The sequence below is a fragment of the Passer domesticus genome, chromosome 19 (assembly GCF_036417665.1).
Source record: "Passer domesticus isolate bPasDom1 chromosome 19, bPasDom1.hap1, whole genome shotgun sequence".
Classification (NCBI taxonomy): Eukaryota; Metazoa; Chordata; class Aves; order Passeriformes; family Passeridae; genus Passer; species Passer domesticus.
The window spans coordinates 496,905-521,891 of record NC_087492.1 but is presented as its reverse complement, the minus strand read 5'-3'; the positions used below and the strand labels follow the sequence as shown (position 1 = coordinate 521,891).

General features: G+C 50.1%; 2 protein-coding genes across 7 annotated transcripts in view; one reads left to right on the top strand and one right to left on the bottom strand.

Annotated features, from left to right (window-relative positions):
- SGSM2 (small G protein signaling modulator 2) overlaps positions 1 to 16,696 on the top strand; it is a 37,671-nt gene extending 20,975 nt beyond the window's left edge. Inside the window, exons 7-24 of one of the 6 annotated variants that reach the window (XM_064394824.1) lie at positions 253 to 387; positions 802 to 926; positions 1,221 to 1,288; positions 1,659 to 1,819; positions 2,325 to 2,454; positions 3,802 to 3,936; positions 6,498 to 6,648; positions 7,206 to 7,270; positions 7,643 to 7,788; positions 8,205 to 8,333; positions 10,830 to 11,012; positions 11,299 to 11,583; positions 12,247 to 12,371; positions 12,810 to 12,892; positions 13,362 to 13,471; positions 13,914 to 14,010; positions 14,763 to 14,930; positions 15,246 to 16,696. In XM_064394824.1, the coding sequence (XP_064250894.1) occupies positions 253 to 387; positions 802 to 926; positions 1,221 to 1,288; positions 1,659 to 1,819; positions 2,325 to 2,454; positions 3,802 to 3,936; positions 6,498 to 6,648; positions 7,206 to 7,270; positions 7,643 to 7,788; positions 8,205 to 8,333; positions 10,830 to 11,012; positions 11,299 to 11,583; positions 12,247 to 12,371; positions 12,810 to 12,892; positions 13,362 to 13,471; positions 13,914 to 14,010; positions 14,763 to 14,930; positions 15,246 to 15,334 (2,385 nt within the window). In that variant the 3' untranslated portion in view covers positions 15,335 to 16,696. Of the gene's footprint in view, positions 1 to 252; positions 388 to 801; positions 927 to 1,220; positions 1,289 to 1,655; positions 1,820 to 2,324; positions 2,455 to 3,801; positions 3,937 to 6,497; positions 6,649 to 7,205; positions 7,271 to 7,642; positions 7,789 to 8,204; positions 8,334 to 10,829; positions 11,013 to 11,298; positions 11,584 to 12,246; positions 12,372 to 12,809; positions 12,893 to 13,361; positions 13,472 to 13,913; positions 14,011 to 14,762; positions 14,931 to 15,245 lie in introns of all 6 variants that reach the window. The other 5 variants (XM_064394825.1, XM_064394826.1, XM_064394823.1 and 2 more) reach the window with 5 other exon arrangements.
- Positions 16,697 to 20,935: 4,239 nt separating this feature from the next.
- The window catches only part of MNT (MAX network transcriptional repressor), a 28,346-nt gene continuing 24,294 nt past the window's right edge, over positions 20,936 to 24,987 (bottom strand). The window contains exon 6 of the mRNA XM_064394829.1: positions 20,936 to 24,554. Coding sequence (XP_064250899.1) covers positions 23,848 to 24,554 — 707 coding nt within the window. The 3' untranslated portion in view covers positions 20,936 to 23,847. The remainder of the gene's footprint in view (positions 24,555 to 24,987) is intronic.

The window sequence follows — 24,987 nt, the reverse complement described above, 5'->3', positions numbered from 1 at the left end:
AGAGCTTTATCACAGATTAGAAGTCCATTTGGGCCACAATGCCCTGTTTATCTGTACGTAGAAAAGTTTGAGATCCAGCACTAAATTCCGTGGCATTTGACGATTGTGATCTGACCAGGGAGTTGACAAGAAGTTCTGAGGCGGGTTAAGGGTCCGGGTGGTTTCTCTGCAAAGGGCCTGGCTGCAGGCGAGCTGCAGCGTGCAGAGCCCGGTGCTGTGCGGGCTGGCTGACGTGCCCTGCTGTGTGTGCAGATCCGCAAGCGGCACTCCAGCGGCAGCACGTCCGACGATCGCTTTGCCGCCTCGGCGCGGGAGTACGTGGAGTCCCTGCACCAGAACTCCCGCACACACCTGCTCTACGGCAAGAACAACGTCCTGGTGCAGCCGGTGAGCAGCTGGGCCGGGGCTGGGGAGGCAGGGGGGCAGCTGGGGACAGAGCTCCCACCTGGCAGGGGCTCGCTGCCTTCTGCTCTCAGCACAGAGCCAGAGCTGCCTTCTGCTTGGCTCTCCTGTGCTGATTTGACACGGGACAAATGCTTTCACTGCCTGGGGTGGGCTGTAGGCAGGAACAAACACACTGGACTGTATTTCATAAACCAGCTGACTGTGTTGTGGCTTTCCCCCTCTTGCTAGTAGCAATATTGTATACCAGTACTTCTGCTGTTAGGGTTTCCCTCAGCACTTCCCAGATACTGCAGCTATGGAGCTTGCATGGCAGAGAAAGACTGGAGCACATATTTTACGCAGATATTTGGTGCACTTGAGTCACCTGGGTTGTCTGTTTGTTGCTTCTGTGGACAGAAAGATGACTTGGAGGCAATTCCTGGGTATCTCTCCCTTCATCAGTCAGCAGATAGTTTGACATTAAAATGGACTCCAAACCAGCTGATGAATGGAACCCTTGGAGATTCAGAACTGGAGAAAAGGTACTCATTGCATTCAGGAAAGATGGGAAGAACTGTGTAACCTGCTGGGGGGCACCAGGAAAGAGGAAGAGGAGGGGAAGAGGGAAACAGAGGTTGTACAAACCTGGTACCAGAATATCCAGTGTGGGAAACTAGCTTTCCTTTGCTGTTTACTTGACTCATAATTTACTTTCATTGACCCAATTTAATAAGCAGTTATTAACTTAGCAGAGTTCTTTCTATCAGGTGCTTGGAACTGCAGGCATTCCTGAATATGGAAAAAACAATGTTTCCTGCATTTTTCTTCCTTTTTAGTGTTTACTGGGACTATGCATTGATTGTGCCACTGAGCCAGATCGTCTGCATCCACTGCCACCAGCAACGTAAGCATAGCCCTTAAGCATGCATATATTCCTTAAAAATACATAAACAGGAGAGGCACCTGAATGATTGCTTTTCCTCCCTCAGTGTCAGGAACACCTCTGACTAGTTCTGGCCATGTGGGAATGAGTGTTAAAATCTCCAGTCCCAGCTGTTAGAGGATGACAACTGTATGAGGCTTTCCTAGCTTGCTGGTATCTAGAGTTTCTTTAGGACTAAAGGGTTGATATCATCCTTGGATCACACTGTGCCTTACAAAGATTTATTTATCTACTTAGAGATGATCCCAAATAAAATTTACTTGGAAGGTAAGAGCAGGAGACTGAGGCTCTGATGTAACAGTGTGGACTCCCCTTGTCCTCCTTGCAGCAGAAAGCAGATGGACTTTAGTGCTGGTGAGCCAGGACGGGACGCAGAGGCCTCCGCTGCACTTCCCCCAAGGAGGGCACCTCCTCGCCTTCCTGTCCTGTCTGGAAAATGGGCTCCTGCCCCGTGGCCAGCTGGAGCCCCCGCTGTGGTCCCAGCAGGGCAAGGTACTGCCTTTTCTGCTCAGCTCCTGCGTGAGGCTGCTGTTGGTGCCTCTGCTCCACAGGGTCTGGTACTGACTTCAAGCTGCTTTATGGTAAAGTAGGACACAAAATAACTCCATTTAGTCCAGTCTGCTTCTTATACACATGGGCTTTAAAAATTGTTCATACCTTCATTACCCCATTGAGCAATGAGCTGCAATCTGCTGTTGCATCAAGATACAAACCCACACAATGGAAGTGAGACCCAGATGGACTGACAGAGCTGCTGCCAGAGGCCTGGGGTGCCCAGCTCCCATAGATTACAAGAAAAGGCTGGTTTACAGCACACAGGAAAGCAGCATTAAGTACCCCTAAACCACCACCTGTACATGACTCCACTGTTTTTTCCCTCACCTCCTCCCAACATTGAAAGTTTGGAGATTTAAGATGCCAAAGGTCTGCAGTACTTAGTTTGTTGTACTCTGTTAGTCACTCATAGCTGAATGTATGGAATTATTATTTTCTCTAGGGCAAGGTGTTTCCAAAGCTTCGAAAACGGAACAGCAACAAATCAGTGGACCTGGAGGAGATGCCAGCTGAGGACACATCCACGGACTATGTCTTCAGAATTATTTATCCTGGACACAAGCACGATAACAGTAAGTGCCTCTGCTCTGCTTTGTTTGAAAAAAAAACAAATGAAAAACCAAATCAGGCATCTGAGCAAATCTTGAAGTAATATCCTGGGAAGTACCTGCAGGTGACAAGCCACATTTTTGCAAGGGGGTAAAAACCCCAAACCTCTAATAAATTTCACTGAGAGAGAATTGTGATCAACAGGTACAGCTTAGGTTTCTTTACTGCAGTGAGACTTGTTATCTTAGTGGAAATGGAGTTGAGGTGGGGAATCTTACATTTATTCTGTGTTTTACAGAGCAAGTTTTTAAAATACTCCCCTGGGCTTGCAAACTGAGACTGAAACAAAAAAGATTGCTTGACTAGCCAAGAGCAGTTTTGCTCCTGAAGTGAGGATATTTTTACTGGCCACAATGCTTGCTCATAATGTTGTTATTAGGAAAAACCTCAACCATAAACCCTTAAAAGTACCCCAAGAACTCCCTGGGCTAAGTTTTCCTGGCTTGGAAGCACAGACTTAACAATGGCTTAATAAAGGCCCTTCCAAGGCAACTAAATGAATTCCCGAGCACCAAACCACCTCATGTCATCAGTGAATACAAATTCCTTACATGCAAGAAGTCATTTGAGCTAGTTCTCAAACAGCATGTTCAGTTTTATTCCCCTTGGCAAAGCAGCAAGAACTTCCTGGTAAGATCAAGCCCTGAAGTTTACAGGGGATTTGGAGTTACTGCTCACACTGGGACTTAGTGCAGTGTGAAAGCAGGAGTCCCCTCTGCAGGCTGCTGACCCTGGCCTGGGCCAGTGCTGGCTGGGCTTTGTCAGGCTCCTGGCTGGCACAGGTAAGTCCGTGCTCACACCAGCAAAGCACCTTGTGCCTTGGCCTGCAGAGCCTGGGGCTCGTGGGGCAGGAGCTGCAGGCCCTGTGCCAGCAGGAACTCTGCCTGTCTGCACAGCCACACACAGCTGGGAGGGATGTTTGCTGTCCAGATGCATCTGGCACAGGTTCCAGAGAAGGGGCCACAGCACTGCTAGGGCACAGTGAGGGACAGAAGCTAGCTGGAGCCTAGAATTCTGTGGAGCTTTGCTCAAAAGCATACTCAGCTGCTGCAGGCTGCCACTGGGATCTTTGTCCCTTGCCGTGGTGTGCTCTCACAGCCTGTGCACACTCAAAGGCTGGCCTGAGCTTGGTGGAGCATGCTTTGTTTCTGTAAGAAACTCAGTTTTCACACCCATTTACAAGAGCTTGTGCCCTCGAGCAGAGGGCAGGATTCAGGTCCGTTGTCTTTGCTGACCATGTCCTTTTGAGCTTTCCCACAGCACTGAGTTCTTTCTTCTTATGCTCCTCTTTCACTATTTTCTTTGAGCAGTAACTATTAACTACCACCACTTAGCTGCCAGCCGCTCTACCTCTGTTGACGATGATGAGGAGGAGGAAGATAAGCTACACGCAATGCTATCAATGATCTGCTCTCGGAACCTCACAGCTCCTAATAGGATGAAAGGTTTTTATCCTCCTCCCCCTGTGTCCCAGAGCTCTCTTGCAGCTCCTTCCACTGATGCATACAACAGTGTTGGCATTATTACAGGGAAAGACATTGCACTGACACCATGAGGTCTGGAGATGGAGGGGACTGTGCAGGGAGGAGAGAGTGGGCTCACAGCCTGTGGGGAGTGGGACAGCATCTTCCCTGTCCCCTGATGTGTGTGCTCTGAGCAGCAAATCTCCTCTCCTGTGGGGCTTCCTGCCCCACCCTCATAAAGGCTGGATACTAGAGCAGCTTCTCAGGGGAGAAGGAGGGAGTGTGACAGCTTTGTGGTCTCACAGATGAGGTACAGAGCGTGCAGAGAAGGCTGTGTGGAGATGCAGTGCCTGTCTGGGGTCAGTGCTTTCATTCCACTTGCAGCCATAGGCTGGGTGGGCTTCAGAGGATCAGCTGTGAGCTCCACCACCCCTCCACAAATTTGTCATCTGTTTCTTCATATTATTTAAGCTGGTATTCTCAGGATGTGTGTGCATTTGGCATCCAGTAGCTTAGCTCTGAATTCTGAGAAGTCCTTGCTTTCTCTTACAGCCTGGACTGGTGGGACTGACTGCAAGAGACAATAATTGCCCTGCATCTCTGTACAATGCCAAAGTTCTGGATTAGACAGGGTATGAACAGGTGTTCAAGGAGGGCCTCAATGCTTCTAGGCTGCCCACACACTTATCCCAAGGGAGCAGCCCCTGGAAATTGATAAAGCCCAGCCCAAGTTAATAAAGAGTTCTTGGAAGGCATGGATGGAAAGAAGTTCCAAAAATAGTGTTGCCCTTGAAAAAAGACTCTGTTTTAGGAAGTTTCAGTGTGTCCTAACTGATTGTGCCTGGATATGGGCAAAAATGGGAAGGAAGACATTTAACTGCCACATACACGTTAACCATAAGGAACACAATTTAGTTATTAGTCAGCTGACAGAACATGTGAATTATCGCACTAGAATGGCTGTCAGGTGTCTGCTTCTGGTTATTTAATCTTGAAGGGGCTGGTAGAGTTAGGGATGTGCCTGGGAATAGCCTGTCTGGGCTGCTGTCTCTCCAGCAGCCCCATCCCATAATGACAACACTGTTGTAGCAGGTTTGCCAGCCATCTGCTTTGACATTTTGCAACATGCTCGACTTTTGCATGTAGCTGAAGTTACAGATAACACCACTACAATTGAATAAAAGATGCTGTTCACTCTAATTCTTCACTAATTCAGGTACCTTTCATCTGAATCTTTAGGTTCTGTGGGGTTCTTTCCTTGTTTCTCTAACAAACAGAATAAAAAATTAGAAATGAAAAATCCAATTTTCCTGTCTACAGAGGGGAGGCAAAAACTAATGATCTAAAAATGTTTATCCGGTGGTTTTTATTTGAACCCAATAAGAAGCTGCAATAAAGACTGGGTCGTTCAGCTCCTTCCTGAAGAATTAAGGTGAAGAGCATTTTTGCATCACACTTTGTTTTGTGAAATGAAACACACATGACTGCTTCCGCATGAGCCTGTGCTTTTTCTGTTAACAAATGGGTTTACTCCACTCCTCCCTCACCTCTGCCCACTTTCTAATAGGCACTCCTAAAATGCTTTGTGCTACCTTGATTTAAAATGCATGAGATGGTTTGGAATTGCCCCTCCCCACCACTCAACAAATATCTGTTCTAAAAGCACGGCCCAGGGGATTGGATTTTGCTTGTAAATGTTAATTTAGTGGCATACTTTATGACATACATTATTGTATTTGCCTTAATTTTAATCATGGGTGAGCTGAAAGGCCAGTTATTTATTATAAACCAAAAACCCCACGAGTTCAAATGCCAGCTGGGAAGGCTGAAGAGCTGAAGCCAAGCTCTCTGAAGGGAGCTGCTGATTTTTTGAGTTGCCTTTCTGATGCTGGTTAAAAAGGCAATAGATTGGGTAGAGCAGGGATAACTCAGGAAGCTGCACTGTACAGTTGGATCACATACTCCTGTAGAGAGATTCCTTTATAAATATAGTGTGGACATTGGCAGGACTGGAGCTGTCCTCCTGTGCTGTTTTAGGATGTGGTTCTGAGGGGGAAAGAAGCATCTTCTGAAAGTAACTGACTCAGTTTGCCTTAATTTCTTTCATGCTCCAGCTTTCTCTCTGGCTGGACCAGCAGTTCTATGGCTGATTCCAGGAACTGCAAAATGAAATTCTGAGGCCTGAATTAAATAGAAGGTTGGGCTAGACTATCTCTTCTGGCCATAAATAACCATAATGTTACACAAGAACCAGTGTAGTTGTTACTGCAGCACCCTTTTCTCTATTCTCTTGAAACATGAACTGGGATGTGCATGGGCAAGAGAGGGGCAAATGGTGAAGGGGTTTGGCTTCCTGGGAGGGGCCCTGCACAGCATGCTGCAGGTGCAGAGCAGTGGTTCTGAGGATGCTGCTCTCCTGTTTCTGGAACCGAGGCTCAGAGCCTGTTGAGAAGTGAAGCATGAACCATCAGGATGCACAGCAGGAGGAGGGGGAGAGGATGGAAGAGGCTGATGTCCTTCTGTCTTGTTTGATTTTTCCACAGACAGCGGTGAGATGATAGAGATGCAAGGCTTTGGGGCAAACCTGCTGTCGTGGCAGCTGGAGCACTGCAGCCAGGGCTCCTCCTGTATCTCCTGCTCCATGGGCAGCTCTCCCTACGACATTCCCAGCTGCTGCACCTGCATCCACGACCGGTGAGCAAGCTGTGCAGACAGCTCACCTGGGGACTGTGTGCATCAGAAAGGTTTGAGTAAAAGCAGAAGGGTTTGAGTGGTTGCAGCACTCAAGACAGAGTAACAATTTTCAAGTAGTATCAAATATAAAAAGATGAAGTTAGGCAGCAAGAAATTTAGTTATTAAAACTAACCGATTAAACTGTGCTCAAGTCACATTTTGATAGAAAAATTTCATCTAGTTCTTCTGTCTAGTGTAAAATACTTCAGCTCTGGGAATGTTATCTTTAAGAAGTCATTAACAACTGAATGAAGGGCAGCAGTTCAATTTGACACAGACCTCTACAGTGCACCTGCAGCAGTTGTGGTTGTGTGTGCCAGGGGGAAATCTGTCTGGGGCCAAAACGTTGGTGGGGGAAATGCTTTAATAAGTGGAGTTTGTTATTACTGTGTCCTTTGACTAAATAAATCTTGGTGCAGAGAAAAAAATTGCTGTGTGTAGGACACAGGGATCATAATGAAATTCTTGATGCTCTGTCTTCACCACCTGCTCTTATCCTGTTGGTGCCTCTCCACAGAACTCCCCTAAAGATGTTGTGTGAAAGCATGAAGAGGCAGATCATTTCCAGAGCCTTTTACGGATGTAAGTGAAGCTTCTTATGTCTGGCCCATGTGGTATCCATATGTTTGTCTAAACAACATGGGGTGTTTGGCTTAGAAAGCAGCCTGACCCTGAATTCGGGGCAGCAGGGTGGATGTAAGTGCAGTGGCAGTGTTTCAGTGAGTTCTGCTGCTGGCAGTGGCAGGAGCAATGCCCAGCGAAGGCAGAATGGTTTCACACAGCAGCGTGATACACGCGTGGGTGCTGCTCTGTGTGGGTGCTGCTCTGTGTCTGATCTGTTCAACCTTTCCCGTTGTCACACGGCGCAGAGCGAGCCCAGTCGGGCAGGGCAGTCCCTGGGGTGCCCCCGTGGCCCTCGGGCCGTGGCTGAGCTGTGCCCTCGCTGTCCCGCAGGGCTGGCGCACTGCCGGCACCTGTCCACGGTGCGCACGCACCTCTCGGCGCTGGTCAACCACAGCATCGTGCCCCCCGACCGCCCCGCCAGCGCCGCCGCCGGCCTCACCAAGGAGGTCTGGAGCAAGTACCAGAAGGACAGGAAGGTCAGTGGCACGGACACGTCCCCCTCGGGCTCCACACGCTGCTGTGCTGGGCAGGGAATCACCGCGGCGGCCCCAAGGAATGTTAAAGGTGTTTGGCCACGGGGTCACTTCTCAGCTCGTGAGAGTCAGTTCTTACAATCCCTTCTCTCCTTTGCTTCTCTGGTGATGGCAAAGATATAAATTATTATCAAAGCAACTGATCTATTCCAATTCAGATTATTTTTATGGAAGGCATGACAGCCTATATTAGGCTGGATTTCAGCTAAGGTTCCAAAGGCTTGAATCAAGCTGCAGAATTTATTTAGTGTCCTGCATGTATTTCACTGTCTCTGTACTCAGTGTGAAGTGAATCTGAGTGTACATGACTGAAATACTGATGTATTGCCTTCAACACCTCTTTCTCCTGGCCACTGTAGAACTACAAGGAACTGGAATTACTAAGAAGAGTCTACTATGGTGGGGTCCAGCATGAGATTCGGAAGGAAGTGTGGCCATTCTTGTTAGGTCACTACAAATTTGGCATGGCTAAGAAGGAGATGGACCAGGTAAGCCATGGAATCTGAGTTACATTTGCAGAGTAGGTTTTGTTTTCTGAATAGCAGCTGTTGGTCTTTATTACTGTGTGATATTCCCAAGGGAAAAACACTACTGAAAGCATTAGTAGCACGTGCTAGCAGAGGGGTTTTGATACTGTGTTTTAATGTCTGAATGTCACTAAATGAGAGTTGTCTCTTGAAGTCAGGGAACCTGCATTCAGCTCTGTCTGTGGCATGCACGTGCCCTGAGCACACCCTGTGTCCACAAATTTGTCACTTATACAATGGGGAAACACTGACATTTGGGTGGAAATTTTACTCACCCCTCTTTTTATATGGTGTGTTAGCTGAATTATACTTCAGACTGCTCCTTGAAATAACTACCTTTTCTCCATGGTACTGCATCTGCATGCACGGACTTTTTCTGGAGCTGGGAGCAGCCCAGATGGACCCTCTGGAGTTACTGTGTGTGTGGTGGTAAAACATTGCTTTTCTGTGACATCACCCCAAGACTGGCTGGACTGGATGGAACAGTAATGAGATTTGGCCTGGAATATAATTAACACATTAATCTGCTTTTCAGTTAGTGTTATTACCAGGGAGGTAGCACTCATGCAGTAGCTGATTCTGTTCTGGATTAAATTGATAAGGAGTGGATTATATATCAAAACATTTGGCATTTGCTAACTCCCAATTACTTTACATGTCAAGGGGTAATTTATATCCCTGTGAGCACCTGCAGAGCAGAAGGGCAGCCTGACCTCGAGCCTTGCCATGGACAAATCAGCATCTTGCAAATGGGACACTAAACCATCATTGCTGTGGCAATTTGAGTTGTTTTCCTCACAATAATCTTTAAAAGCCAGTTCTGAACACAGATGGAGAAACAGAGCCCTTTGCTGTTCAAACTGGGCCACAGTCCAGATTGTGCCCCCTGAATCCAGTCATCTTAGTAGATGTTTATTATAGATTTTCTGGCTGTAGTGTGTACATCAGGAATGTTCTACTGAGCACTGCTCCATTCTTTTTTTTAATCTCAGATTTTCAAGAAAGGCAAGGATATTGGAGGTTTCTTGCATAGATTGCATTTTGCTGTCTCTGATCTCCACAAGTATATGAACTATCAGATTTATGATCCATGTGTAGAAATAAAAGGTATGTCTGGAAATTAGCAAAAAGACCCAGATGTTTAGTTTTTAGAGTGGGAGATGTGAAGCCATCTCTCATGGATGCTAGCCCCATCTCCAAAGGGCAGGTGCATTTCTACAGCTAGAACATAGGAGATTTGGCAAGGAGAGATAAATACTGGTGTCTGTATGGTAGGAATTACAGTAAATTCATACAGAGATGTTACAGGATAGAAAAGATCTGATCTGCAGAACACAGGCTCCTACAGAAGATTTTTCTCCCTGAGTCTGTACCCTGCTAACCCAAGGGTACTCCAAACTTACCTGGAATTGTATTGAGCTACTCAACACCAGTAGTAAACACGAGTTTAGCTGACTCCTCAAAGGGATGGGTTGTTGGAGACTGAAGCTTACACTGAATGAAGGAGTCTGTTAAATGAGAGACATGAGAACAGTCATAACACCTGCAGGTACAGGAAACTCACTGTGTTCTAACCTGAAGTCATTGCAGGTGATTTATCATCTTTGTCTTCTGATGGTATTTTTGCACTCCCAGATGTGGCTGTCCTCCAGCCCTCCACTAACTGTTGTGTTTTATGATTTATGGCTCGACAGCTACCTCAGGTGACAAGCAGCCTGCAGCTCTTAGCAGGAGCATCGGGCAGCAGCTCAGCCGAGCCTGGAGCCAGCTCACAATTGTGATTCCTCTTCAGCTCTTGACAAGTGACAGAGTAGTAAAATTGCTACATGTCCCTTAATAGTTCAAGGGGGTTTCTGTGGCTGCCTTTCAAAAGAGAAAGCCACCAGTGACAAAGATCTGTTTTACTCCTGTGGTGCCCAGTGTGGATGCTTTTGGCCATGCACAGTGCAGCCACAGGACGGGGCTGTGGGAGCTGGCATTCCAGAGCTTCTCCTGGGATCTGACTCTGTCTATAAACCTGTGACCTGGAATTCTTCACAAGGGCTACATTAGAGGTGGAACAGAGGAGTTGGAAGGAGGTGTGATGGAATTAGGATGATGCAGGTGGAGCAGCACTTCCTCCATAGATTGCTTTGACTTTGTGTGAGGTTTCACATGACATCTTTTGTTCTGTCCTGGGTCACTGTCACAGTGGCACAGTGCTGTTGATGGTGTGTACACCTGCTTATATGGATCCTTTCTGGTGCCTACAGTGTCATTAATTCCCTGCATCTAATACCCAACACCTGACTGCTCCTCTCCAGTCACAGGGGTGTGCTGCTGCAGCAAGAGGGCCTCGGCACCCTTGGGCTTTCAGTCAGAGACCTGCACCTGCCTTAGAGCTCTCCCTGCCGTTCCTCCCAGTGTCGGTGCCTTCAGCAGGGAGGCCAGTGTCTCAGGACGTGTCTCTGTGTGCAGGTGGACGCAGACATTGCTCTGAGGTACCAGAAGGTGATGGCTGAGTGGAAGGCCTGCGAGGTCATTGTGAAGCAGCGAGAGAAGGAGTCGCACTCAGCCACGCTGGCCAAGTTTTCCTCGGGCAGCAGCATTGACAGCCACGTCCAGAGGCTCATCCACAGGGACTCCACCATCAGCAATGATGTAGGTACTCCCTTCCCACTCACCATCTGGAGTGGGCAGAGGTGGAGGTTAGCACAGCTCCCGAATCCTGGCAGAGATTGCAGCTGGGGTGTCTCCATGTTAGGGTGAAGAGCAGGTGTGAATTTTGGACAGTCTACAGCTGTTCTTAAGCAGGACCTGCCTGAGGGGCTCTAAGGTTCACCTGCAAAGGCAGATCCCCTCCCAGCTCTCCAGATCTCCTCCTTGTGGGTCCTTCAGCCGGAGGCAGCACGGGACGGCTGCTGCTGACGCGTGTTTGGCTCTGCAGGTGTTCATTTCTGTGGATGACTCGGACGCGGTGGAGCAGGAGCCCAAGGAGCCCGCGCCGGCCGCGCCCGCCGCGGAGTTCGACTCGCCCGACTCGGGGCTGCCGTCCTCCAGGAACTACTCGGTGGCCTCGGGCATCCTGTCCAGCATCGACGACGGCCAGGGCGGCTCCTTCGAGGACGGGGCCGAGGAGGAGGGCAGGAGCGAGGCGGGAGCCGGGCTGTCGGAGGAGCAGCTCTGCTCCCACGCCGAGGGCTTGGCCTCGCTCTGCGCCGCGTCCTACACAGTAGGTCACACTGAAGTACAGCAGCTCTGCACTGCATGGCTTTCTTAGCAAACGCTTTGTCAGACAGGGTTCAATGAGAGAGTCCCACACTGGAACTGCAGCTGGTGGGATGAGAATTGAGGATTTTTCCATCCAAATCTTTTCGTCTGGATTTTGAGCTAGATTGGAAATAAGGCTGCAAGAAAAATTTGGGTTTTTTTTATTAAGTAGGAGGGCAAGACAATCAGTGTGGCACATTGCTAGCAGTTAGAACTTTCCAGTGCCTGGGGGTGTGGACACTGTACTGCTTGTAAGATTCTAATGTTATTGAAATCAAGCTAAAACTTCCATCCAGCCAAACTGAACCACAACCTAAATCTAGATTCGAGATGCCACCACCTCTGTTACTCTTGCTGTCACCCAGCAGCACAGTTTTTGCTTCTCTCTGCTGAAGTTATTTAGCTGGAAATAGCCATTTGGAAATATGACAGGTTTGGCACATTTCCCAGTGAAAACAAATGTGTTTTACCTGGCATTTTTGACAGTAATTGAGTATTTTGATGCCCTCATCTGCTCAGAGTATAATTGTACTGTTTCTGGTTTGGTGATTCGCAGAGCAAATTTGCACAGAGGCCTGGGAATGCTGTAAACTTGGCAGATCTAACTAAAACTTCTCTGTTCTAGATAGAGTTATTGGACACTGTTGCCTTAAATTTGCACAGAATTGATAAAGATGTCCAGAGATGCGACCGGAATTACTGGTACTTCACTGCTGAGAACCTGGAGAAGCTCCGAAATGTCATGTGCAGGTAATGAGCTGGTAAACCCAACTACTTTCACATTTCTGTCACAATCCATAAGCTAATCTGTAAACTATAATAATATGCAAATAGCAGTCAATAAGAATTCTCACTAGTGAGTTTAAAACAAGTTGCCAGAAGGAGGAACAGGCAGGATGGCAGGTTAGAGCTTGGGTCCCAGTCTGGAGTGCAGGTCTGAGATTTCTCAGGTGACAGACCCTGTTTTAGAGAACTGTTCTCTGAATGTACTCTGAGCTTGGGTTTCTCCTGGTCAGGATGGTACCTCCATGCTCAGAGGGCCACTTTATTCAGGCAGCAAACAGAAAGGGCTGTGAAATACTCTGGGAAGTGTCAGAAGGTTCTGAGACTCACACCTTCAGCAGCTGCTTAGGATTTGATCTCACATATGGAATCAGCCTTCAATACAAGGATTTCTTCTTTCCACAGCTATGTCTGGGAGCACCTAGAAGTTGGTTATGTCCAAGGCATGTGTGACCTCCTGGCTCCTTTGATGGTTATTCTTGACAATGGTAGGAAGGGTTTTCCTTTGGGACATGCTGGTATCCTTAGTGAGGTCTTTCCTTAGAAATGCTGTTTCAAAAGGAGTTGTCTGCATTAACCAGGGCTGGGTCACAGCAAAATCAAACCTCCAGCTCCTGATTTGTGTTTTCTCTACCTGTGGCTGTTGAAATGGCTGACATTAGTATCTCAGGGCTGCCCTGTCAATCACTGACTTCCAGATTAAATTTTACCAAAGTTAGTGAAATTACTGTGTTCTGGGAATTGCTGATGCTGAAAAGTCAACTGCAGGCTGAATTCTTTGAGACATAACTGGTAAAAATGGTCCAGAGTCAGGAACCAACCTCTCTTTCATCTAAGTCCTGGGATTCAGAGAAGAGCAAAGGGGAAGACCCTGGTTTTCCCAAGCCCTGCAGTTCTGTTTTTTTGATTCAAGAAGTCCCACAATTGCCAGCACTGAGTGTCTGCCTTGTCCTGCAGATCAGCTGGCCTACAGCTGCTTCAGCCACTTGATGAAGAGGATGAGCCAGAACTTCCCCAATGGAGGTGCTATGGACACACACTTTGCCAACATGCGGTCCCTCATCCAGGTGGGTCTGGGTAAGGGGAGCTGGAAGAAAACAAGGCTGAGCCAGGGCTCAGGACTCGCCTGATGCCACAGTGAAGGGTAGGAGCTCCCAGGAGTGGGGCTCAGGTGTGGCTGCAGAGCTGGGGAGGAGGAGCTCTAGGTGGATTTGTGGAGTTACAGCCTGAGAGCAGGGGGGGAGGTGGAGGTGGACATTTGCCACTTGCTGGAAATCAGTAGCATCTTCACCTTGTTCCTTGGCCCTTTAAAGCCATGGCAGAGACCAACTGTGACTGCTCAGCTCAGCACTGAGGGCACCCAGGCCACAGCACTGGCACTCACAGCAAAGGCTGTTCCTGTGCTGAGCACTGCCCTGCCCACGGGATGAGGAGCAGGGTGGGAGTCCAGCCCCTCTGACCTTGGCTGCTTTCAGACCACATCCTGACAGCTGATGTTTTCCATTCCAGATTCTGGACTCAGAACTTTTTGAATTGATGCACCAGAATGGAGATTACACTCATTTTTACTTCTGCTATCGCTGGTTCCTGCTTGACTTTAAAAGAGGTAATAATGTTCTGTGCCTGTAGTTTAGGGTTGTGTAGAACTGTAACAGCTCTGTGCTCTGTGTTTTGGTGTGAGTGTCTGTCAGGATGGTGAGGGGCAGCTGGGGTCACTGGAGAGTTTGTAGCCAGGAAAGGTAAAGGAAAGGCAGCTCTGAGATTAAACAGCACTGGAATGAGGAAAGGGGAGTTGCAAATTCCTGATGATGTGATTGAAGCCAAGCTCCTGCCCAGTGCAAATGCCTGTTTGCTCCAGAAGGGGATCCCACTCGTCTGTGAGCTTTGATGCCTCCTGTCTCATCCTTGTGGTAACGAGGAGCAGCTCAGCAATAGCTCAGGAGCTGCTGTATTGGAGTGGGGTGCCCTTATGGTGTGGGAGCACCCCTGATCCTTGCACAAGCACACTCCAGCAGAGTGCTGGTGCTGCCAGGCCCACTGCAAAGCCAGGATACACCTGGACACAGGGCCAGACCTGCATGGGGCCCTGTAGAACACCCAGGCCTCCTGTGCTGCTCTCACATGGTCCCCATGGTTCAGGCACCCTCCTGGGCTTGGCCCTGCACCACCTCCAGGCTGGGGAAACTGTTCTTTAGTTCTGTGCCTCACGTGCACAAGTGACAGGAGCTGGCTGAAGGACAGGGGGAGAGGAGAGGGAGGAGTCCTCAGGGTCTGTTCGTGCCTGTAGACATTGGTGAGAGAGGAGGAACATGGTCAGTTGAATAATCAGATGCTCTTGTAATGTTTATTCCCATTCAGAATTGTTGTACGAGGATGTATTTACAGTGTGGGAAGTTATTTGGGCAGCAAAGCACATCTCTTCAGAACATTTTGTCCTTTTCATTGCCTTAGCACTTGTGGAAGTTTATCGAGAGATTATCCGTGATAACAACATGGACTTCACTGATATCATCAAGTTTTTTAATGGTAAGAGCCATTTTGATCAAAAGTAACAAGACTTTGCTCCTTCTCCTTTCCTGAGACTGTCTGGTGCAGTTCTTGTGACAAACCCATGGTCATTTTAACCTCTGAGTCTCAATGCCAGGTCCTGCAGCACAAGGGATTCATCCTGAATGAATTCTGAATTTAATTCTTCTATCTTTAATTCTCCAAAACCAACCCCCTGGAATGTTCTGGGATTGCTGCTTGTTACAGTAATTAATTATTGCTAATGCTACATGAATATCCTGCCAGGGCAGGAAGGTGGTGCTGACAGTTAAGATGTTTGTCTGTGTCTCTTAGAAATGGCTGAGCACCACGATGCTGCAGAGATCCTGAGGATAGCCAGAGACCTTGTCTACAAAGTGCAGACACTGATTGAGAACAAGTGACCATGGACAGGCTGCCCTGGGCCTCGCTGTGAGCCACTGGATGGAGCATTCCTTGCACTGTAATTCCAAATGGTGTTTTAATTGCATCTTCCATGTAATGTAATAAATAGTGAGGAGACAGTAAGAGACTTTTACAACCTGAACTTTCCCTTCACCAGATGAGGTTGGTGTTTGATAGTCCTTGTTACACTGACTTTGTATTTCTAGACAAAATCTTTTTTGCATTCTCTGTTTCCCTCTCTAGAAGACATCTATCTACATCTTTGAGATGTTGAAAGGGGGGATTTGACAAACTGCAACATTTCTATTGTGACTTTCTGCACCTGTAAAGCCTGGATGCACCTTGTGTGCTCTGCCAGAAGCTGCCATGGAGGCAAGGCTGGGCCCACTGCTGCCACTGGATTGGGTCCTTGGAGGAGCACGGTCCTGGCCTCACTGTCTTGCCTTGGACATGGAAGAGAATGTGTCTGAGCTCATGTTGCTAAAACATTTGGGTTTGTATTTAGCAGTGATTAAAGCTGATAAGGTTTCTGACTGGGAGAATGGCCTTAACCTAAATGCCACAGTTCATGGGAGCAGTGATGAGCTCGTGAGCTGAAACACCAGTTTGGCCTTGGCTCTCACTGCTCAGCCTCCATGGCCCACACAGACCTGCCTCTGTTTTGCTTTGCAGACTGACCCTGTGTCACTGCCAGCTGCCAGGCCCTGCCCTGTGTCACTCAGGTGAGCAGGTTCAGCCCAAGGACAGGGCCCTGCTCACGCTGGCAGCTCCTCTCCTGGGCTGTGCAGGGCCATGGATTCACATCCCATGGAGGGCAGGTGGCAGTGCCCAGCTCCCCAGACCCCTGACTGCTGCTCCTTCCTGCCCTGCAGAGCTGTCAGGGGTCCCACAGCACAAACCAGGCTCTGGTGAGCAGGACCAGCCCCTGCCAGGTGAAGGAGCTGCAGTTGCTGGGGGCTCTGAGCTGCTGCTGCAGCCCCAGCTCGGGTCTGGAGCCCTCCCTGTGCCCCAGGACAGTCTGTGCCCAGCCCTGTCTGTCTGTCTGTTCACTCAAAAACTGGAAAAGTATTTTTTAAAAGAATGAGAAGAGTGAGAAAAACCTCCAGCTCCCAGAGCCCAGGGAGTGATGGATGTACAGATAATACTGCACTATTTTCCTTTGGTATGTTGGGAATGTTCTGTACAGCTGTTTCACACAAACCCAATCTGTGAACTTTGCTGTATTTGTTAGAACATTCTGTCTGATTGGATTTTATCAATGTTGTGTATTATTTATTTTTGTTGAGAGCAGACTATTCTCTTTATTGCTCAATTATTTATGTTTAAATGTAACTTATGAATAAATACTTATCATCAAGGCATCCCATGGAGCTCTTTGGGAGCGATTTCTCTCCCCCCGAGGTGATTCCAGCCATGGAACAGGGATGAGGCTGTCTGGGAGGATAGGGCAAGATGTAATTAATGTTTCTCTGATGAGCTGCATGGGCTGCAGTGCTAAAGGCAATAAATAGGTCACCATTAAGTAGACTCCCGAGGTCCCTTAAATTACTTTAAGGGCAGTTTTCATGTACCCACCAGCTGAGCCTGAGCCAGCCCAGCCCAGGAACAGAAATAGGCTTATCACAAGTGTAAGTAAGAGTTTCATCCTGAAATTTTAGGCCTGATTGTGCTGCAGCTGCATTGAATCCAGCTGAGCTTCTGGACTTCCAGGAGAGCTCCTCCTCCATCACTCCCAGTCCTTGTTCAAACCCCTTAAACTCCTCCAGCTGTGTCTCCTCTGCAGCAGGGATGGTCCCTCAGTCTCACCTGGCTGCTTGGCTGCTCCTGGCAGTTTTTGCAGCAGTGTTCCAGGCTTTTAGGCTAAATAGGTCTGCCTGGAGGAGTCCCTGGGGACTTGTGGAAGATTTCCCCATTCCACCATAAAAAGGCCCAACGAAGGCCTCTGTGTGCTGAGGTGGGTGCAGCCACCCCTCAGCCCCTGCTCGTTCCAGATAATCAGGTAATTATCCCCATCAACAGGGATCAGCCCTTTATGAAGTGCCTCCAAGGACATGTTGGCCTAAATAAACTTCCAGTGCCCTCTGCACTCACCTGTCTGCACAGTGGGACTGGGGAGGGCAGGGCACTGAGCACCACAGCTGGGGTTACAGCTGGCTCCTGTCCCTCTGTCCTTCCCACACGCCCCCCCCATCTCCTCTGCAGTCTCAGTGATTTTCAGTGCAGTTATTTAGAGCTGTGGTGCTCCCCCAGCCCCTCTGCCTGAGCCACCCCTGACCTGCTGCCCCCAGCACCACCCTGGGGTTTGACTTGCCTGGTGCTGATCATCCACGTCTGTCACTGCTGCAGAGAAGGGAGAGGGGGAACCTGGGGCTGCAACTTCAGCAGCTGCAGGAGAGAGAGGTCCAGGTGAGGCAGCTCTGGGCTCAGCCCCAGCCCGTGGCACTGCAAGGACACCCCGGTGGGGCTGCCTGGGAGGGCTGGGGAGTCCCAGCAGGAGGGTCCCGGGCACCAGGCTGCTCTGCTGGGCTCGGTGGGGCTGCTGGGAGGGGTGGGGCTGCAGGAGAAGGCACAGCACAGGGCAGTTTCCTGAGCTCTCACAGATTCCTGGTGCTGCAAAGGCTTTGCTGTCCTGCAGAGCACTGCTGGATGCAGACACACACTCGGGAAGCTCTGCCTGGCCTGGGTGAGCTCCAGCCCCACGGAGGGAGGGCAGGCATTGCTCTAGAACTGGGAAATCACAAACAGAGTGAGGGATCTGCATGCAAAGCACAGGGAAGCAAATGCAGAAACCTGTTTTGGATTTCAGTGCATGTTTATTTCATTTTTATATTTATTTCAGGCAAGTGCTTATTACATGGATATCATTCATGTTGGATACCTAAATTCTGGAGCATGAAGAGCCAGTATTGTACAGCTGAATAGTAAAAATACAATATGTACAAAATTAGTTGCTTTTTCACATAGCAGATGTATCCAAACACATAAAAATCTTTACAGTCTAGTTTGTCAATATTCAGTATTTCAGTAAATTGGTAACACAGTGACACGTCCTCACTGTAAACACGGACTGCACCTGCCCAGGTGAGCGTGGGGCTCCTGTGAGGTGCAGGGGAGGGACAGGGGCTCCAGGCCAGCGACGGGCTGGGCTCACAGTCAGCAGCTCCAGGACACATTCCTAACGCGGGGAGCACAGCCAGATAAAATAAATAAATAAATGCTTCAGGCAGGAGGGGGGGGTCACGTGCAGTGACAGAGCAGGGGGTCCCCACTGCCAGCAGGGCTCCTCACCCAGTGATCCCAGGCTGGGCCTGACCAGACGCCAGTAAAGCACCGGGTGGTCGCAGGCAGCCCCTGCCCAGCCCCAGCACGTTTTGGCTCAGGGTGTTAAGGCGTATCCATAAGGCATTCCAGAGGGGCTGGGCCGGCCACAGCAGCACAGCCTGGGCACAGCCTGCCTCCTGCCTCCTGCCTGCCAGGGAAAGCCTCGGCACAGGGCTGGGGCTTGGCAGGTCCCTGCTGGTGACTGCTGCACCAGCGCTCCCTCACACTCAAATTCCTATTCACAGCACAAGGGATGGGTGAACGAAGGGGCCTCACCCAGAGCTGGAGCAGAACCAGCCACGCCTTCCCGAGGAGCACCGTGACATCCCACAGCCCACTCCCACCAAACCCCACCCAGAAACCCCTGACCCTGCCCTGACAGTGCAGGGACAGAGGCGAGTGGGGCCTTCCTCCACTGCTCAGCAGCCTCAGGTGAGGAGTGAGCCAGCCTGGGAACAGCCAAACACAACTCTGCCAGGATGCACCATCCAGTGCTGCGCTCAGGCTGGTATTTTAATAGTTCAAGTTTGGATTATCAAGTTCTGTATAACAGGGACAGAAAGAAGCCATGACTGATTCTACCCACAGCCTATTTTCCTTAACACTAAACATCTGCTCCTAACAACTGATGTTTCACTCAGGGAGAAAGTAACCTAAAGACAGTGTTATAATCCATTTTAATCTGTTCCAAATGATAACAAGAGACGGAAAACAGGCCAGAAGTATGAGGGTTTTCCTTTCCTCACCCCCATAGCTTTTAGAATCAAAATAAGACCGGAATGCACAACTGTTCAGAAAAAAACATGCCAAGTCTCAGAGGAGCCTCACCTGTGAGTGCTCAGAGCTGCCCACCTCCACACCAGCTCCAGCAGCCCTCTGCAGCAGCCACATATCTAATTAAGCTAATTAAGCAAGTGCCTGAACCGAGACAGGCTGAGCCAAAGTCCTGCTCAGGTAAGCAGAGGTCACCTGGTTCATCTGGCCAAGGCTGCTCACCCCCCTGGCACAGTGGGGACACTGGACAGCCATCACAAAGGAAAGGGGCCACAAGCACTGACCACATCATCCCACGGGGCAGGAGGAACCCTCCCCTGACCCTGGCACACGGGAGGTCCCCAGAGCCCCTTGGACCCACCCAACCTGGAACAGTTCTCACTGTTTTTTCTTTAAATGCAAAAAACACCCTCAGGATGCAAACCAGTCCAAAGAGACAAAGGCTACATACAAAAACCAGACACAATAAGCCTTGCATTGCATGTCTACAGGAATCTACCAGGCGTGCGCACGGACAACCACACCGACACCGACACAGCAGCGACACCTCACCTCCACCGAAACCACCCAAGGCATTTTTTTTGTTTCTTTTGTTACAGAAGGCCACTTTGAAATAAAACAAAGGAAAAAAAAAGACAAGGAGCCCAAGAGCAGCGCAGCAGTGGGCTCAGCGGGTCTGGATGTGCCCTGGGCACTTGGAGAGCAGAGGCCTCTGCAAAGGGCCATCCCCTCTGTCCAGCTCTGCTCAAGAAACCAAAACCCAGCCGTGCCAGGGGACACTGGAGCCCTTCTGGCCTTCGACACCCAACACTCGGCTCCAGCAGGACAGACAGATGGACACACACACACACACATGCAGAAAAACCCCGACGGCAGCAGCTTGGCTCCAGCCCTTATTTCCCCATGTGGAATGTGGGTCAGCAGCTGCCCGCACTGTGCCCCCAGGGATCCCACACAAGCAACTGCAGAGACCACGGGAGATCAGATCACTTCCCTTCCTAAGACCAGCTACACAGATCTGGCAAATTGTTACTGGTGAGGTCTGGATTACATTCCTGTACCTAAAGTGTCAGCGTCAAGAGCTCTTTTCAGGATGGTTTTGAAGTAGCAGTTGGGGTTCTTTGCCCTCTGCCTGCCCCTCCCTGAGGCTGGGCTGGCAGTGGCCCTGGCAGGCGTGGGGCACAGCCCAGCACGAGGCTCCCCGTGGCCAGCCCGGGGCTCTGTGCCCACAGTGCCCACACATCTGCCCAGCTGCACACAGCCCCGGCCGTGCTGCCCGAGCTCTGAGCACAGCCCCAGCTCCCGCGCACAGCTGGGCTGTTGGCAGCAGGACGTGGCGAGTGTGGGCTGCAAGGGCACCTGCCCTCGGCAGAACCATCTCCACTGACCAACAGCTCCAAGCCAGGGCTGACAGCACAGAAAACCCTCTCAAACTACTGTGCAGAAACCCCATGTCCTATTGTTTCTGTGGCATGGTTACCAATATTATTCAACAACAGAAGAGATTTCTTGTAAACTTCATATTTATTGGTTTTTTGGGGGACAAATGAGATCTTATGAATCCCCAAGTGTACATATATATTTATATATAGCTTTCTCCATAGGGAAAACATGTATCAAAGGAGGAGAGACATTCCTAAAGTGCCCCTTGTCATACAGTACTGAACGGGATTTCTAAGAGCATCAGTGTAAATCCAAAGTTTCTGAGCAGGAACAACAGAGGTGGAAAAGGAAGGGCTGTGGCCACTCTTCTTCCCACAGAATAGAGAGAAGTTTGCTGACTTTGAAAAACAAAAAGAAAAAGCCCAAAGAATGCTTCTGGTAGCCCTGAAAACGGTAGATGGGAGCAGGGGTACACAGGACATCTGGAGCAGCCCCTGGGCAGACCAAGGGGGTGCTCCTAATGGGGACAAACACCCATGAAGGGGAGCAGACAGACAGACTGCATGGCACACATCCAGGGGGAAAGAGAAACTGGCCAAGATAGTCCTGGGCAAGGCAGGGCACTCTCTGCTCTAAACCATAAGGGAGGAGAAGATGAGGTCAGCAGCACCCAGTCCACACAGCACAGCCCATTCAGCAACCCAGCAGCAAGCTCATCTCACCAAGCCTGTTCCCAACCTGGCTCCTTCTCCTTCAGTGAGGAGAATTTGTGATTTTGTGAGTGGAGCAGTAAAACAAGGCAGAAGCACACGTCCTCCCCTTCCTGAGGCTGCTGCAGAAGGCAAAGCCACCCTCCCTCCTGAGAAGGGAGGTGACCCTGCTGCACACAGTCAGCGCTGAGGAGTTTCTGATGAGGAGAAACTGAGCCATACCCAACCCTGTCTCTCAAATACTGGCACACAATGGCCTCCTTGGGCCATCTGCAGGGACAGAGGAGAATAAAGTCCTGGCAATTCTGGGAATCCCCCAGTGTTAATGATGCACTGGAATGAGAACAAATGATCTGCTTAAATGGGGATCTATGAAAAGAAATCCTTCAAGGTTTGTCCATTCTGCAGGAGCTGTGCTGGCAAGCACAGCCAAGACCTTCCTGAACTCAAGAACGCACGAAAGAAAAATAAAACAAGTGGTAACTTGGGCTTTATGAACAGACTTTACACAATTCCCAGTGACACCTGCTCAGAAGGCACAATCACCCCTGACCTCTGCAGTCACTTCTCCTGCCTCAGACCAGTTTTAACTGGGGACAGTATGGAGCAGGCAGACGTTCTCAGTTACATCCCTGACACTGCCCACACCAGCCCTCAACAGGCTGAAGTCCTGCTAGAGCCAGCAGGTCTTTTGGGCAGAGCATGGATGCTGCTTTCCTGCAGGAGACCTCAGCCCCACACTGGGCTCAGCTCAGCCACTTCCTCCTTCTCTCCCAGAGCTCCTGGGCACACGTGGGACCATCCTCCCACCCTGCCCTGGCAGAACAGCTGCTGCCTACAGCAGCATTTTGCCTGCAGTAAGGACTGTGGAATTCTTGTTTTAAGAAGAGAGGAAGACAGAATGGAGATCATTCACAGCAGCAGCTACATGCCCTGTGCAAGGACCAGAACATCCAGCGAGCAGCCTCCCGGGCAGGCCGGCAGGTTCCAGCAGAGCCAAACAGCATTCCTGCTCTCCTGGCTCTCTGGGATGTGCCACTGCCCCAGACAGGCCTGCCCAACCGCCGGGAGGGGAACGGGAGGGTCCTGAGGGATGAGGGGTCTTTGGTGCACGCCTCACTGTCAGACACAGCTCTCACACCGACCTCCTGCAGCAAAGCCCTGTCCTGCGTGAGGAGAGATCGCTCCCCTGTCAAAGGGAACACAGCTGCTTGGACTGCCTGCGCTCTGGAAGGGAACCACATCCCCTTTCACCCCTTTCCAAACCCACCGGCTCCCGCCCCAAAGCGTGGTCAGGACAGAGCAAACTAACACACATTAACCCATGCAGCAAATCTACCTCATTTCTCTACGTCTTCTTGTCCCAGGTTCCGCTCACCAGGCCACAGAAACGCCCTGCAAGCTGCCAGCACAAAGTGTGTGCCTCTGCCAAACAACAAACCCAAGAAACCTGGGGGAGCTTGGACCAGCAGGAGGGACCTGACCAGGGCCATGCCGTGCACAGAGATCTGCAAAACCAATTATTGCATCAGCAAACCAAGCCAGACAAAATACAAATTCCCCCAAAAACATCCAAACAAAGCATTGTCAATCATTAAAATAATAAAAAACAGTATTTTTTTGACATAAAATCAAGTAATTTATAAAATGGCAACAAATCAAGTCTGGTTGTGTATTCTTTTTCCTTTTATTAGACAGGACAGAGAATTTCCTTAAAATGCCATAACAAGTCACAGTGATTTTAGATGGTTTTTGAAATGTAATATATTGATGGGAAATACCTTTAACATGGTTTGACTCGTGGTTTGTTGTTGGGGGCTTTTTGTCACTGTACTCTGGTCCACCAAACCATCTATCTTATAGTTTCTTGTTTAGAGAGGACACTCTGGCTTCTTCCTCCAAAAATGAATTTTGTCTCATAATCCTGCAAAATAATCAACCTTACAAAAGGCCTTCAAATGTTATATTTATATATATATGTATATACATATATATATACACACACATACACACATATATATAAATATAGACTTCTATGATTTTTTTTCCCATTCTACGCAATGTCTCGATAAAGAGATCAGCAATTTTTATTCTACAAAGAAGCAACACATAAGGAGGGCGAAATTAAAAGTCTTAAGAACATCATATCCATAGTTCACTCATTACACATAAAAGGAAAAAAAATCACCATGACCAAGTGTCTCTGAAGTGTGTCAGCGGCGCGGCCCCGGCCAGCCCGGCGTTGCGCGCCGAGCCGCAGCGCTTGGAATGTACGGAGTTTCCTCGGGAAGGGTTCCCAGCACAGAGCGGGCGGCGCGTGCCCTCTAGGCCAGCTTGAGCGTGCTCACGGGGAACGAGGGCATGGTCACCATAGTCACGGGGTTGAGCACGGTCTGCCCCACCAGCTGCGGGTGGTGCACCACCTGCGCGCCCACGGCCGGCTTGGCCACCACGGCCGGCTGGCCCAGGCCCGCCGTGCCGTTCACCTGCTGGTGCGAGATGGTGTGAGCGATGTGGCTCACCACGGGCTGGCTGACGGCCACGGGCTGCGGGTAGATGGGCAGCTGCGGGCCCAGGTGGGCCATGTGGTTGATGGTGGCTGGGTGCACAGTGATGTGGCCGATGGGCTGGGCAGCGGTGGTGAGTTGCACGGGGCTGGACGTGGAAGGTGCAATGTGGGCAATGTGCTTGGTCTGTGGCCCCTGGATGACGTGGTTGACAGTCTGGATGACCGAGGCGTGGGTGGTGGCGGTGTGCGCGATAACAGTCGATTGCACGGTCGAGGCCGCCACGATGTGAGTCTGTGCAGGGACGATGGCCTGCGGCGGGACCAGGGCTTGTGTCTGCAGGGAGGGCTGGGCGTGGGGCTTCTGCTGGATGGACACGTGGGGGGGCAGGACCGCGGGCAGGGGGGCAGCAGCACTGGGGGGGACGGCTTTCAGCAGCTCTGGGTGCTGGCGCTGGGTGAGTTTTGGTAATGAGTTCACTGGCCTGTCATCTTCCATATCTTCATCCATGTTGTCTTCACCCTCTGGAAAACACGAAAGGAAGAAACTCCCATAAAAACGCAAGCAGAGCACGAACTGGACCAAGGCGCTTCCCTACAAGGCAGCATCAGCAGAAGAGATGTGCAGGGGGCGTCACTGAGCTACAGGCTGGTGGCACAATGGCATGGCACACATGGCATGGCACAGCATGGCACGGCACAGCCCTCTCCTCACTGCCTGTGGGACAAGGACCCGGAGCCAGGCAAGTGTGACAGCTCAAAAAAACAGCTAGAGCAAGGTGCCCCCAACAGGCTGAGAAGTCTCACTGGGCAGGCAAGAGGAGCACCATGAGCAGAGGCTGACAGAAAGCACCTGGCTGAGCTGTCTGGGCTGAAGGGGGCTCCTTCTGAGAAGGGGAACAGGGTTTCCTTTCCTGGCCAGGTGTTCCACTGATTGGCACCACTCCTGCTCCCAGAG